This window comes from Phallusia mammillata, chromosome 1 (genome assembly GCF_965637545.1).
Source record: "Phallusia mammillata chromosome 1, kaPhaMamm4.hap1.1, whole genome shotgun sequence".
NCBI classification, from domain to species: domain Eukaryota; kingdom Metazoa; phylum Chordata; class Ascidiacea; order Phlebobranchia; family Ascidiidae; genus Phallusia; species Phallusia mammillata.
In genome coordinates, this window is record NC_137252.1 from 8,103,848 (window position 1) to 8,119,415 (window position 15,568).

General features: G+C 37.6%; 1 protein-coding gene across 2 annotated transcripts; it reads left to right on the plus strand.

Annotated features, from left to right (window-relative positions):
* Positions 1-2,979: 2,979 nt before the first annotated feature.
* On the plus strand, positions 2,980-10,431 carry LOC145203206 (galactosylceramide sulfotransferase-like). Of its 2 annotated transcripts, XM_080075840.1 has the most exons (7): positions 2,986-3,493; positions 4,493-4,656; positions 6,882-6,974; positions 7,540-7,620; positions 8,085-8,190; positions 8,613-8,727; positions 9,232-10,431. In XM_080075840.1, the coding sequence occupies exons 1-7, from the start codon at positions 3,401-3,403 to the stop codon at positions 10,074-10,076; spliced, it is 1,497 nt and encodes a 498-aa protein (XP_079931966.1). In that variant the 5' UTR covers positions 2,986-3,400; the 3' UTR covers positions 10,077-10,431. The 2 variants fall into 2 exon arrangements, with proteins under 2 accessions (XP_079931967.1, XP_079931966.1); XM_080075841.1 differs by lacking the exon at positions 7,540-7,620 and having other exon boundaries at positions 2,980-3,493.
* Positions 10,432-15,568: the final 5,137 nt, after the last annotated feature.

Genomic DNA, 15,568 nt, shown 5'->3' on the forward strand with positions numbered 1-15,568 from the left:
ATGTAGGCTACAAAGAACACTGTATTTCGTTGGTCCCTTTTTTCACGTTAACAAATTTAATCCAAGCTGACCGCAATGGCTTTATATTTGGAAAGCGAAAAGTGTCATATTGCTGGCCTTTTGATTTCCTCTTGAATTGCAACCATACAAAGGACACACTGCAGGCATTTTTGCACACTTGAGTATAAACATGAAAACATTTAAACACCAAAATACCTAAACTGACTAACGTAATTGGCGTCGCAGAACGTTAACAACCACCGACTACAAACAAGCTCCAAACCAAGTTGGTACGAGGTGACGTCACATGACGTTTGAGCTAAGTGACAAAATATCCGCAAGGTGTCAGTGTTTTTAGATTTAAAACGTAAATATTTGACTAGTAACTTCGATTTTTGTGGTTTTAAACCTGAAATCGTGTTTATAAAAATACGATAAACAACATATTAAAAAATAATTTTCCGGTGCCGGGGCTCTTTAATGGTAGTTCTTTTTGAAGTAGAAAGTGAATTATGGATTATGGATTGTTGGTATTGTGCTCATCATCATTCCTGTTAGGACCACAGATTCAGTGTGTTACAGGACTGAATAAATTTTTCACTGGGGTGTACAAATTTTGAGTAAACGTTAAAAGAGTTTCAAAAAAGGTTGACACGCACTGCTCTAAGGAACACCCTGTTTCAATATTATTTCTGCTGACCTGATTTGACGTAATAAATTCGCACCTCTGTGACAAATTTTCACAGTACTCGCCACTACGGTTAACCAGCATCGGAAAGACAGCTTTTGTTTTCTGCAAAATAGTATGAATTAGAGGTTTGTACAGCATTGACCTTTATAAGACGTAAAGCTTGAATTTGTAGCAAAGGCAACTATTTTAGGTTTTTTAGGTAAAAAACAAAATTAATTTTTGCATTTTTTTGCCTCCTGTGTAGTGAAATATTTTATGTTTTAAAGCAGTGGTTCCCAACCTTTTTGTAGTCACGGACCCCTTTTATAAATTTTATCGGTCCGCGGACCCCCAACGTAATTTAGTCTTTTTTCGTTTCCTGCCTTATGCGTTATTATACTTTCGTTTTTTTTTTGGGGGGGGGGGTCAGAATTTTAATCAACCTTCACAGTCCTTTAATCTCAATAAAGTCCTGTACTGTAGCAGTCAATGCACTAAAAGAGATAAATTTTCTAGTGTACAATACTTAAGACAAAGCACAAAGAATTCTATTGTTAATGTGTGTTGTGATGCAACAATGGTAACAATCACAAATTTTCCTGATACAAGGGTTTGATTAAGAGTTTGCAATTGCATATAGGATTGTAAAAACGGTTTGGGAACTTAAAAATATTGTATTGTTGTTAATGCTACTACAAATGTTTGCTTCCACGGACCCCCTGAAACCGTCTCACGGACCCCTTGGGGGTCCGCGAACCCCAGGTTGGGAACCACTGTTTTAAAGTAAAAGTCATAAAGCAAATTTTATTTTATATAGTTTCTACATTCAGACCAGGATAAATTAAATTTTAGGGCCAGAAATGTTTGCTATATATACATACGGTATAATTCAGGTAATGATTAACTTAAGCACGCCACTGGGTAAGTAGGGAGTGCTAGTGGTCAACGTAACAGCTGTCTGTTTTATGTTTGCTGTGTCAACAAATGTCAGTTTTGGTATTCAGGTAAACTTGTAAAGAACAACAGCGTTTCAAAGTGAAGTTGGTTTTAAACGCACAAATAAGCATAGTTTAGCAAATGCGGTTTAGTGAGATTGCAATCGCGACAATTTCTAGATTACTTTAAGTTATGTTTTTTGACGACAATTTTCTAAACTAAAACGACGCAAATTTTACATTTTTGCTACTTGTGTGCAGTGGCATAGCCATGGAGGGGCCAAAGGGGCCATCACCCCTCCCAAATTTTCAAAGTTGTATATTGAGAAACTTTAGTGTAGTTTCGTACCTCATCATTGTGGTTTCGTCTTTCAACTAGAAAAAGCTGAAATCCATGCTTTTTATATTTATGTAGACATGGAATAAATCGTTTGGCTGTCCCGTCGAATCAAAGTTTGGCAAGTCAGGTGTTTGGTAAAAGCACGCCTTACGCCGAGCATTAGCAAAAAGTTGTATTAAACAGCAAACTATTTGGCCCCTCCCGAAAGGGTCGTCTGCCTACGCCACTGCTTGTGTGCAATAGTTAGTACTTTCTTAGGCTGTATAAATGATTTTATTTATTTTCAATTACATTTAATAAAGTACAATCAAGCAAGGCTAAATAGCTAAACGACAGCGTTTTATTCGCATATTAGTTGTAAACGGAGGCAATTTACTTGACATTTTTCTCTTTAACGCTTTGTATGACAAAAAATGCCTTACCCTTTGCAAACACGTTGAAAAGGTTGGGCAAACAAGGACGACCAATAGTGTCTTTGTTTCTATCACTCGAGTCGCCCGTTATCATCGAAACGGCCTGACTTAAAGTCGCCAAATAACGGATTTAGGAAATTAGCTGACGGATTTGCAAAGTTAGCAAGGATTTTAATGGAACGACGAAAAGTTGAGAAAGATAATCACTTTGCTTGGAACGGAACGGGGGATGTACCCAACAGTGCTACCAAATAAATTGAGCTGCGAAGAGAAATGATATTTAGTATGTGTTAAACTTTCGTATTTAGTAGATTAAAAATGTAGTTTATAGAAGCTTTACAACCAGTGCCATGAGCAAATACAAGGGAAATTATAAAGCAGGGACAGATTAAACAAGTTGGTATACGTGTGGTGATGATTTGGCAGACCTTTAATACAAATATATACTTATCTTATTCGGCAGCTTTATCGTTGTGCTTGAAAAATGTTGTAATTGTCATGTCATGTTTTTCATAGCGGTTATATGAAGGGCACATGCAATGCTATACCGGTGTTAGTCAATTGACTTAACTCAGGTGCATGGGCGTCCGCAGCGGGGGGCACGTGCCCCCCCCCTGGAAAAAAGAAAAACCCAAACGGTCGGAGAATCCGCAACTTAAAACAAAACACAATAAACATTCACACAGTGTGATACAAAAACTATTCCTGGAACGTAAATTGAAGACGCCGTAGGTCTCCACCCTTTATTACAAGTGTAACTGTAACAGAACAGAATAAGGTTTTACAACAAATTAAATGAATCGAACATTATTACTTAACAATAGTTCGGTAACAAGCATATTATTACGTCATTGATGGATGTGTCAAACAGGCATTATGTGATATCTTCACTGTATTTGTTGTTACATCTGATAAGGTTCGTCAATGTAAATCCTACTTCCGTTAAAAAGTATTTGCCAACCTACCACATACTTCAGTGATGTTTAATATTGTGTTTATTGTATTATTTTGCTACTTTGGCAAGAATGAGTAGCACAGTCAGATGATTTTTGTTCTGAAATACCGTTTATCGAACGGCGATGTGACGATAGTTTTGCCCTCCCCTGTATTTTTTCCTGCGGACGCCCATGCTCAGGTGTGCATTTTTTCTTGTTAAAACTGTAATGGCAGACACATACTTGAAACGGGTATTAACAGGGGAACACACAGTTCATATTTTGTGCCACAGTGCAGGTATATGTTACCGGATGTAAATCATACGTTTTGAATCACTGACGATTACATGAATAACAGCAGCTGCTGTGACGTTTGATATCAAACCATGTCGCTTTTTACTATAACATGGGCCAGGTTATTTGTCATAAGGCATTGGCAGTTTTTGTAGCCTACACCTTCGGACCCTTTTGGTCAGTGGTTCTCAACTGGTGGTCCATTAATCACTATTGAGGTCCATGGCGACTTTTTTAGTGGTTCACTGGACGTTAATTATATTTGGTGCTAAACTCGAATTAGTTGCATACAATTTATTGAGTATTCAGCACGAAAAAAGCTTATCCAAGTTGTTGGCCATTTATTGTTAGCTGTCAATTTTTGTTATCACTTCTCGTAAATTTAATCCCGTATTGATGAAGGAATATATTACAAGCCAATATGTGCATGTTGTGAATGTTTTGTTTATCCTTACTTAAGGGACTGGTCCACGGTATTCATTTAATTAAACTGGTGGTCCATGGCCTGAAACGAGTTGAGAACCATTGTTATAGGTGAAGCACAACAATGAATTTCTAAATGAGCAGAGTTAAGCAAACGCAGCTTTAAGATCACTTCAGAAAAAGCTGACTTTGGTGAACGCACTATACCCAATAAGCTCTTGCAGCATACGCCTTTATGTAGGCAACTGAGACGCACAAGAGGCTGTTTGCTCCCAACGAGAAAAAAGATTGAAGTACACTTGTGTATATGCTTGCCTCGCTGGGACTTTCAGTTGAATTGCCTTTTCAGTAGTCATAATAGTTGCCTGTTTGCTTAGTACTGGTTGTTACATTAAAAATAGGCCGTTTAGAGACAAAAAGAAAGACGTTTGAATTTCAAATAAAAAAAAAATAACAACACATCATATACTTTTTGCTGACAGGTGCTTTGGTTCTGCGCTATTATAAAGCGTTTTGAAAAAAAAATGGGACTGGACTGTTTTCGTGCAAGGAAATGGAAATTTTACATCGTTCCTCTGCTAGTGTGTTGTGGAATATATTTTTCTTTCTACTCGGTTTCTTTCACGAAGCATCTCAAATGGAAAAGGTCAGTTTGGCTTTGTAGACCAGTACAATTTTTGAACATACTATATTTTAAAGAAAACTAGTACAACTTTTTTTTAACTAACTCACATTTAAAGAAATGGTGCTGTCTGGAATTATTTTGCTTTTAAAAATTCGTCTCAAAGGTTTCAAAACGTTTTCATTCGTGGCCCAAATATTGAGATAACATTGATTTATTGCAATCATATTTAATCACAAGTGAATATGACAGTTATTTTCATCTTTTATTATACAACACCACAAGGATAAATAGCTCTGTTTACAAACTGAAAATATTTTTGTTTGAGATACCACTGTACACTGGGAAGGTTAACGTTTTAGTAAGCAGCGTTTGATGCACTTTGGAATAGCCCCCGTACCCTTACGCGTCGTTTTAAGTGTATACTTGACGACACTGACAATGGTCCAAGTCAATTAGGCTGTCGTTGAAAATACGTTGCCATCGATATAATGGATTACGAATTAAAGACACTAAAGAAACTGTTGGCTCTTAAGCTTTTAGCGTAGGACAGAATACTAAATGACATTTCACCATATTCTCTGATACGAAACAATTAAATTATTTCTTTGGGTATACACCGAGTGGTGGGATTCAAACTTTTAGTCAGCCGGTTCCATCACAAAAGTTCTATTTTTCTGTCGGTTCTGTTACAAAAAGTCTATTGACAGTAACCAGTAATGCTAACCGGTTCGCTGATCTCATAACATGTCGTGGGACGGCTCTATAGAACCGGTGCGAAACGACTGTTTAATGTGTTCGTTCAATTTGTTTCCTTGAATGCGTTAAGTATAGGGCACTTAAAAAGTTAAGAATCACTTTGACAAACATTCAGGGCCGAAATTCCATTCATGATTCAATATTTACACAGACTTGTTCTTAAAGAGTATCCCTGTTTGATTACTCGAAGCTTAAACATGGTAATAGATATCTTAGTTGGAAAGGCCCATATGTAAGTTTACCAGGCGTTGTATTTCCTACAGCAGACAATTTTTATAAGGTAGGTGTTATGACATGCCGTGTTTACTGGTTACTGCTCGATGTCCAAATGGTGTTTAACATAAGATAAAACAAGGTTTATAGATCAGTGGTTCTCAAACTTTTTTGAGCGCGACCCAAATCTGAGCTTTCTCACGACCCAAGCCTCAAACAACAAAAAATGTATTTTTTTTCCTTGTACGAATATTTCATCTCCAAGTTCAGTTTCGCATGATTAACTTGTCCTATTATTATCCGTGCTGTGACGTTACAAGTGCGTAACAGTAAAATTGGACTTGTGCGTAACAGTAAAATTGGAAGGCTATTGTCTGCATGCGGTAATGATTGGTTTATTTTACCGTACAACGTGGTTGAGTGAGGCTGTACTTGGCTATGGCTATACTCTGCCATTAAAACTCCCAGAAAACCACTTATAAACCACCACATAAAATGCTTATGATTCCACATAAAATGCTTATGATTCAGTCATGATGGAAAAATAAAAATACTTTGAAAATGAAGTGAAAAAAGTTCGTTTGGGCAGAACTGGATCACGATAGCGCGACCCATTTTTTTAAACCTGCGCGACCCATGTTTAGGTCGCGACCCATACTTTGAGAACCACTGTTATAGATAAACCGTGTTTACATGTACAGGCCTACATCAACAGGCTAAATATATATTATTGTTGTGCAAACAGGGTTTTGGTAAGCCTTTAAATGCAAACTGGTTCAGATTGGTGTTATGCACTATAGAAGCCATACGTTAGTGTTTTGACTTACATGTCATCCTTTTTAAAGGACGTAGAAATATTTTCCCAATGGTTCCTTTTTAAGTTATAACTCTGTTTCTCTCATAAGTTTATTGGTGAAAATAACGGCCCAAATAGACGTAAAAAGCGACATACTTTATTTTTTAAACGTTTCGGCAAATGCTCATGTCCGCAAAATAAAGCATGTCGCTATTTCGGTCGTTATTTTCATCATTCAACTTATGAACAGTTCCTTCTTTTTCTCTCGTTTTACCCTATTGCCATAATTCGTCGGTAAATTTTGCACCCGATTTTCGTTTATAACAAACTTATGCCTACACAATTTTACCTATGTTTAGTTATACCAAAGCATGTACACATTAGGAAGAAATTTACCCGTAGCTGAGAACATGTCTGTGTTCTATGGGTATAATCTGTAAAATGTTGGGGGTATTGATATCAAAACTCCGTTTGTTTTTAGTTCAACAACATCTCTGCCGCTGGTTTTGACTCCCGTAGAAAGTGAAGAGACACAAGCCTTGAACATAAACCCAAAAGAACAACCAACTTTATCGTGAGTTATTTATCGCAGGTCAACCATGAAATCAAATTATAAATACTAAAGTAACGTTATCCAATTGGATTAAGCATAACTTCAGCTTAATAGGCTACCTGTGCCAGGGCTTCAACCGGTGCAGTGTTGTAAACGGGTCTGAAATTGGAGCCGGCCCGAACCTGAAAGTACAATCCCGAAAACCCGCCCTGAACCCGAATCGTTTTTGAGAAGCCCGTCTAGGCCCGAAAGTTAGACTGACAAGCCTATACCTCAGAAAACACTAAGGCAATAAACACAACAGACAATTGGTCTCTAACAAGGCGTTTTAGGGCTGTTTGACATTAGGTCAGGTCCAGCAACTGGCTTTTTAGCCAGTTAAATTTCCCTGACCGAAAAGTCCGGCCCGACTCACCACTCTGAACCGGTGTACCAATTATAGTTGCCAGACCTTCGATTTACTTTTCCTCATATTTCCTTAATTGTGGTTTGCCTCGGTTAAGCAGAAGTCCTTATTGCCTCATAGAAATTCAGGTGTTTTTATTTAGGTGCGTAAACGTTACTAATTAGCTATGAACCTTTCTAGATTAAATTCCGATTTAAAAGCCGATGTGATTTTACGACAAGAGGCTATATACAACGAAGCAAATAAAGCCCCAGCAACCAAGTAAGTTTCCAAACGTCTAATCCAGGGGTTCTTAACCAGGGGTACGTGTACACCTTTGGGGTACGAAGCACTAAAGCAGGGGGTACGACATACAGGGTGAAATCATACAGTATTTCGGCATATTTGTAAAGAATGCGTAACAAGTTACTTTTTTATATGTCTAAAACGGGTTGGTTTTGTACTACTTATAATACTGTTTTAATGCGTGCATTCAATACGCAAGTTATAAATACCTATTATTACAATTATGTTAATTCTTATTGTCACAATTTTATTAAGTTCCGTCGGCCATTTTAGACAGGGGTATACGAAAAAAATTCATGAAAGCTCAAAGGGTACGAGCGCTAAAAAGGTTAAGAAACACTGGTCTAATCTAAACCAAGGTCAAATCTAAAGCATAAAACGATACATTTTAAGGTGTCTTATTCTAAGGAGATTTAAACAAACGTTACTTTTTGTTTCAGCGAAACTACAAACGAATTCAACGCTACTGCGTTGTCCAAGGATTGCAAGCGAAGAAATAATGTCATGTTTTTGAAAACACACAAAACTGCAAGCTCAGCTGTACAGGTTCGATTCGTATACCCAGCAATGTATATTCCTAATTAAAAAGTTTAATGCGACTTGACTTCGTTTAAAAAAAAGACACGACCCGAAACAAAACTTTCACATAACTTCTGTGTATATAGTGATTACAGTTTATTTCATCATTAAAACCGGTGGTTCTCAACCTTTTTGTTGTTGTTACATCTAAGAACAACCAGATAAATTTCATTTAGCTCGTTTTAAAAACGTAAAATTGTGACGTCATACAAGATTGAAGTCACGAAACTAAAAATTATGATGTAATTACCCCTGAAAACAGTGAAAATGAGCTCTTAAAAATATTTACCTTCAGGTTAATAACCACTGATTGGAACAATAACTCTTGTTGTCTTAATTATGTTAAAGACCACAACGTGAAATACAGCTCATTTTAAGTTTTCTTTTAGAACATTCTTCTGCGTTTCGGTTCGCATTACAACCTGACATTTGTTCTGCCGCACAATCAACACGACTTTGGCTTTCCTGATATATTTCGGAAATCATCAGTACACGACCCCCGAGGTAATGTCTTACAAAATAGCCGGTAATGGGATTTAAAAACATTAGCAACAGCTTTTGATCCACAGATCAATCCGGTTAATTGCATGACCAATTTGACAAGCTTTTTGATGCAATGAACCTATCGGTATTTTGAAAACTTTGTGTGATGTGAGTTCTTACGTTAGTAGATAAGCGAGTTGCAGACAGTGCACACTGTTTCGACTGTATGGGCTAAATCCCGGTTCCTGTAAGTGACCGCGAGTGTTTCAAGAAAGATTAGCAACGCACGCATAAAGACAGAGTTTTGTAAAAAGTGCAGGGCTAACTGGTTCAATTCTGTACATGCTGACTATATTTTATGTTTGCAATGAAATGATTTGCCGGTCGGTAAGACGCTCACCTCAAATTACATTTACTACTGCGAAACTATAGAGTCTTTATACGAATGTTTTCCTGGTTTTTGCAGAAACAAAGCAAAAGCCTGAGTTAAACAAATTGTTTTTTTAATTTTGTGTTGTTGTAAAGGCCAGAAGAAATTCAACATTCTTTGTCATCATATGCGCTACAATCACAATGAAGTTCAGTCGGTGATGTCGCCTGACTCCTACTTAGTATCTATCCTCCGGGAGCCGGGATCATTATTTGAATCCACCTTCGAGTATCTTTGGCCCATCGTGCCGGCGTTTCAGCAGGTCCCGCAGGGAACTCCGCCGGAAAAATGGCTCGATAATGCCGAAGAATATTTGAGGAAGAGCCGACGTGACACATATTGGATGTTTGCGAAAAATCCTATCGCGTTTGACTTCGGTTATGATAACCTAAATAAAAATGAGGATTACGTTCAAAGGATGATTACTGAGATCGAGCAACGCTTCGATTTGTTGCTAATCTCGGATTATTTCGAAGAATCCATGGTACTACTCAGCGACGCCCTCTGCTGGCCGCTTGAGGACGTTGCGTGTTTAAGTTTAAACTCAAGAAAACACGGAGAAATCGACTTAGACGCTAAGGCGAGAGTGCGTGAAAAGGCGCGAGCGTGGAACCAAGCGGACACCGCCATATTTGACCACTTTAACGCCACCTTATGGCGAAAAATAGAAGCATACGGACACGAGAGGATGGATAAATCGGTTGGTTTGCTACGCGAGATTAATAGAAAACTTGCCGACACTTGTATTGAGGGTGGTGAAGCCGTGGACTCGACTAAGTTAAAAGATCCTGCAATGAAGAAGGACGCTTTTAAGCCGCGCGGGGTCGCTGTTGCTGCTTACAATCTGAAAAAAGGCCAGGAGCAAAATCAGTTTTGTCGGGAACTTGTTTTGCCGGAAAACGCCTTTAACAAAATCGTATTTGAACGTCAGTTTAATTAACGATTGCTTTTGTTTAGTTATATTTATTTATTCATTCATTACCTTTTTGTCAGAATTGTGTCTTCATTTGTTTTAGTCCTTGTTATAGATTTTACCTACTCGGTCTAATAATGTAAAAAAACGCACACATTTATAGATATTTTTTTGCTAGCAACGACTTTGTGGTCAGTTTAGCCTTTTTTACTAATCACTTGTCAAAATTCCAGGTTCATCTAAACAAAATCTACCCTGCGCACAATTTTGATCATTGCAGAATATATAACTTATTCAACATTCCACCTTTTTACTATTCTTTTTATCACTTTGTGAAATACGTTTGAAAATCAATTAAAGGTCAACTGAATTTAAGATTGAAGACTATGGTGTCTCAATTTGTAAATCACATTTTGTGGATAAATAATTTGCATATTTGGAAATCCTTGACAAGAAGCAGACGATAAGTTGTCAAACGTTATGATTTACACAAATATTTTGCCCGTTTGTTGTAGGTATTTGTTGTGGATTCTTTTGAACGTAAGCATGCACTGTTTGTGCGTTTGTGCACAAAAAGCCCGCGAAGTTAGGTATATAAAAAAAGCAAAATGAGTATTTTTACTGGAATAATTAACAAACAGTAGTAGCAGTGAAATGATGAAATTTTTAAAGTTTTACACAACCACAATACCAGAGACGCCGAATGGGCAGTAGTTTTCAACCATTTTTCTATCGTTACTTCCGGAGAAAATCTGTTTGACTTCAATTAGCCTCTTAAAAATATCACAACCACCTTTAATTATAGTCGTTAATTTGGGGATTAAGTGAGTGCAGTCGATCACTTAAGGCAGTGATTCTTAACCAGGGGAGTACGCACCCCCAAGGGGTGCGAGAATTGTTCCTAGGGGTTGCGGGGTTGCTGAATCATTAAGGTTGGTTACGTCCATTCTATATAAATACAAAAACCCAGTAGGGTGCAAAAATTGGTTGGTGATTTGAAAGGCTTACGGGGACATACCGGTTGGCTTACGGGGACATACCGGTTCATGCAGCGATTAGGAGACTCGCTTTACGGCAGCCGGAGAAGTAAAAAAAAACGACGTCATGAGTTGACTTTGTCCGAATTTGGCTGAAATTGTTTCATTGGAGTATTTCATCATATTGGTTTGAAAAGTTCGACTTTGAAATCGACTTTTAATTAACTTACAAGAAAATCAAAACTCCGAGAACGATTAATTAGCCTCTGCAATAAATGTATTCACTACATACATAAACAAGCTTGATATAATCGACAATCGATTAATGTTATAAGAATCAATTTGCATTCAACAACATAAACCGGAAATGAACGTTGATTCTAAGTCGGTTCCTCTGTACTTATTTAATACTTAAATAACTTTTTGCGTATTTTGATGTGACGTGCTGTCCTATTATTATTGTAATCTTTGCTTGAAATTATATTATATGGTGTAGTTGCTCTACAGTACACCATGGGGTTACACCTCGCTTCTGCGAACCTTTTTATTAATCGTTTTTATGCGACACTTGTTTCGCACCTTTTTATCATTCCGTCACGTGACTCAAGTGAATGTAAACGAATGTAACCGATGTGGGTCCTCATATCACTGATGATGGCATGAGCATTTGCCGAAACGTTTGAAATATAAAGCATGTCGCTTTTTCGTCTATTTGAGCCGTTATTTTCACCATTAAACCATGTCTTAAATCAACAAATAGGAACAGCAACAAAAACAGTTTGCATTTTACATATTGACCCTGTTTATGTTGTTCCCCGTATTGTTTGTTAGGCAATCATGCACATCTGCGATTAATAGATGTTTCTGTTAACAGCTTTTTTAAAAAAAAATGTAGTTACACAACCTATTGGCAAGTTTTTTCGCATGAGTTTACCGTTGTAAGCGGTCAGTGTACGATTTTTGTATTTTGTCATGATATTTCAGAAATAACTGTATTTCACCGCGCTTGTCGGTATGAAAACACATTAAAAGGAAGGTATGCAGGAACTGATTTTGGCTGAGACGGATTACCTTATTAACGACCTAAAAGACCGCAGTTTAGCTGGCCCTGTCAACTTATTGGTAAGCACTGTGTGACCACGATAGACAGTAAATATTACAAATTTACTAATATTTCATTGATATGTCCAGTCATTTCCGGGCTGGTCAGTGTTTTTATCACAAAAAAAAAAACATTTTGTTGTAAAGTGCGAATGACCGGGTTTGGCGTGTCCGCGGTTTTGCCGACCACTTGGTTCCGTAAAACAATGGACATTCAATAACGAGTAGCTGGCCTCGTAGTCTTGCTGTCAAAGCACAACTAAAAGTTAATTTATTTCTGATCTTAAGAAGCCTGGCCAAAACTACAGTTTTAAGCCGGAACACTTTATTTATTAATTACCCTTACAATTTCCGCTAAGCTATTTCACATCAAAAGTGAGCATTTTTTATAAATTTATATAATTTACGTTTGTAGCCCTTACTCAGTCGAACAACGGCAAATGTTAGTTCAACGATGGTGATCGAAAAAAGTTTCAAAGACGATGCACCTGAGTTACATCATTTGATTCAAGGCATGAAAATGTGAGCACAAAACCAAAAACGTAAGTCCAAATAACCGATTTCGGTCTGGGAATCCTAATGCACACAACTGAAGGGGGCGAAATTGGGTGGAACTACTAACACAGGAACTCACAGGACGCCTGGTTAACGCATATTCTCCGTTGCGCCACCTACCGGAAATTCCCAGACCGGGCGTCATGTGAGTTCCTGTCTTAGTAGCTCTACCACAAAAATGGATGTACATTCTGATTATTTTTTTGTGACACCTTTTATTTGCGGCAGATAATAAAGGTGAATAGTCCCAAAATAAGAATAAGTTAAAGTCATCATGGATTAGAACTACGAACCAACTATTCGATTAAGAAGGCTTAATTTATAATAAATACCGATGGATTGCTCAAAGAGCATTTGTAAAAATTGTAAACAAATTTAGTTCCCAGCCTCTATTAACCTAAATAACTGTGCTCTTTACGTCTATCGAAAATTAGCAAAGTTTTGTGTGATTTGAGTTCTTACATTGGTAGCTATATCATGTAAACCAGTTAAAAGTCTCTAAATTTGTTCCAAGGTTGCGTGACCCATCACTTCGTGTTTACTTGGGAATTCTAATCGTTTTTGACAACTCACGATTCCTGCCTTACCTTGGCACAATAAGCGAAGATCATGACAAACAGCAAAACGAATTTATTGGTTTACAACGTGTTTTTGTTTTCCAGTTATCTGAAAAAATACTACTTCGTTTTGATATTGCACAGATTTTGTGAGAATTCTTATAAACGAGCGCAAAGTCAAATTCAAAAGGAGCACATCATGGACTTTATTGATGCTTATATTTATGAGCAAATGCACGGAAAACAGGACAGCAGTTTTACTTTGAGAATTTATCGCAAATCGTATCTAACCTTTCCGCTCAAGTTCTTTTGTCTTAAGAGACGTTTATATTCTCGCAGGACGAACAGTTGGTTTTGTACGTCCAACAATAAAAAATATATTGCGCCACCTTGCGGCGGAAAATGCGCCACCTGGCGGTAGACTGTGTAACCCTCTCTGTTAGCACCTGATGTGCCTACCAAACTCTCAATATCAACTAAATGCTGGTTAGTCTAAGGCCCTGCGAAGCCCTTACTCTTGCTGTAAGTAACGAACGTTATAGTCACGATTCGATCGTATACATGTAACACTTTTTAACACTCGACACAGTTGTTTCTAACAGTGGTTGCCTCTTAATCATATTGTGAATTATCTTCAGCCTTCACTTGTATGAGTGTGACATGACCACAGTGTTGCCAGGTCAAATTGTGGAAAGGCGCAACTTTACCGGTCAAAAGTAGCCCAAAAGGAGCCCAATTTTACAAATACCTGAAATACAATTGATTTTTATTGCTTTCACCTGTTTTTATTCAGGTTTCTCCGTTTCAGATTTAATTTTGTGCATTTCAAACGTGAAATTGAGCTGTTTCCAGTAACACTGTATTGAACACACTCTGTTTACCCACTTCTCATGCTTTTTTAAAGTTTTGTAATCTCTACTTAAAAAAACATGTTTCGCATTAATAACAAGTAAAATGACCTTTGAAACAATGGTCTTTGCCAAGAGACAATTCTTATTACGTGGTAACAACGAAGGCCTTTATTAAATTACTTTGTTTGAAAAATGAACGTTGCATTGCGTGAACTGAAAGCATTCTTTTGCTCAGCTGGATGTTAAATCTCCGACGCTCGGCAGTTTCATTAGTTCTTTTCTTCTCGAAATTGAACTTACAACGTTTTCCACGTCACAATAATAATGCAATCATCACTTGTCATACGGTAGAAAATGTCATTTACAAACCCGCCCAAAAAGGCGCAACCCGCAACTCATGAAAAAAGCCCGCAACTCGATGTCGAAAGTAGCCCAATTCGGCGACAAAAGCGCAACCTGGCAACACTGCATGACAAAGCTATTATAAAACCCCTTGTAACGTCATACGCGCAGTTGGACGCCAAGTGATTAAATTGGCATGCATTGTTTATTGAGATGTGTGACGAGCATCAATGCGTTACGCACATTAAACAAAATAGCGCACAGTGCTATTTACAGTTTTGTCTGAAATTGCAAGATTCAATACTAAAACAGCCGGTCAAAATTTCTTGAGGGGGGCCATGGCACGTTGCCCCCCAGAAAAGAGTTATACACCTGGCGGTAGACTGTGTAGACCTCTCTGTTAGCACCTGTTGTGCCTACCAAACTCTCAATATCAACTAAATGCTGGTTAGTCTAAGGCCCTGTGAAGCCCTCACACTCATACAAGTGAAGATATTTTAATAACTAATTATTTTATTTTTAATTAAGTTTCCCTTGTAAAAAAATAACTGTAGGAATGTCGTAACTGGTTACCAAGGCAAAAGTTTACATAAAACACAAGTTATCCAATCCAATGTTACGCGATAGGCCCATGGAGCCTGTGTCCAAAATAACATTATGAAACTTTTGGATTATTACAATTTGCGTACCGTCGGATCAACATACAATTGTTACAGGTGGTTGGTAACTTGTATGCTGTTTCCAACGACCGAATCTATGGCCTGAACCCAGATTGTTCAACCCTTATCGGCATATTGACCAGGACGGAAATTTTGTGCATTCGCCCAAAATTATTCCATTCTCATTTGGAAGTCGCTACTGTCTAGAAGAGCCTTTAGCCAGAGCCGAATATTTTCTGCTCTTTGCATCTATTCTGTTGCACTTTGACTTGGTACCTTTATAGAGCCCTCCCAAGTTTGAATGGTAAATCCAGTAATGTTGATAACTTGGCTCCAGATTTCATGGTCAATTTGAAGCAAGTGTGTTAAAATCAAAGTAATCATAGGGTTTTGTCCATTTTGAAATAATGTAGTTATTGTTTTTGGATGGTTTAATGCAAAACAATGCAACTATTGTATGTAACATTCGATACAATG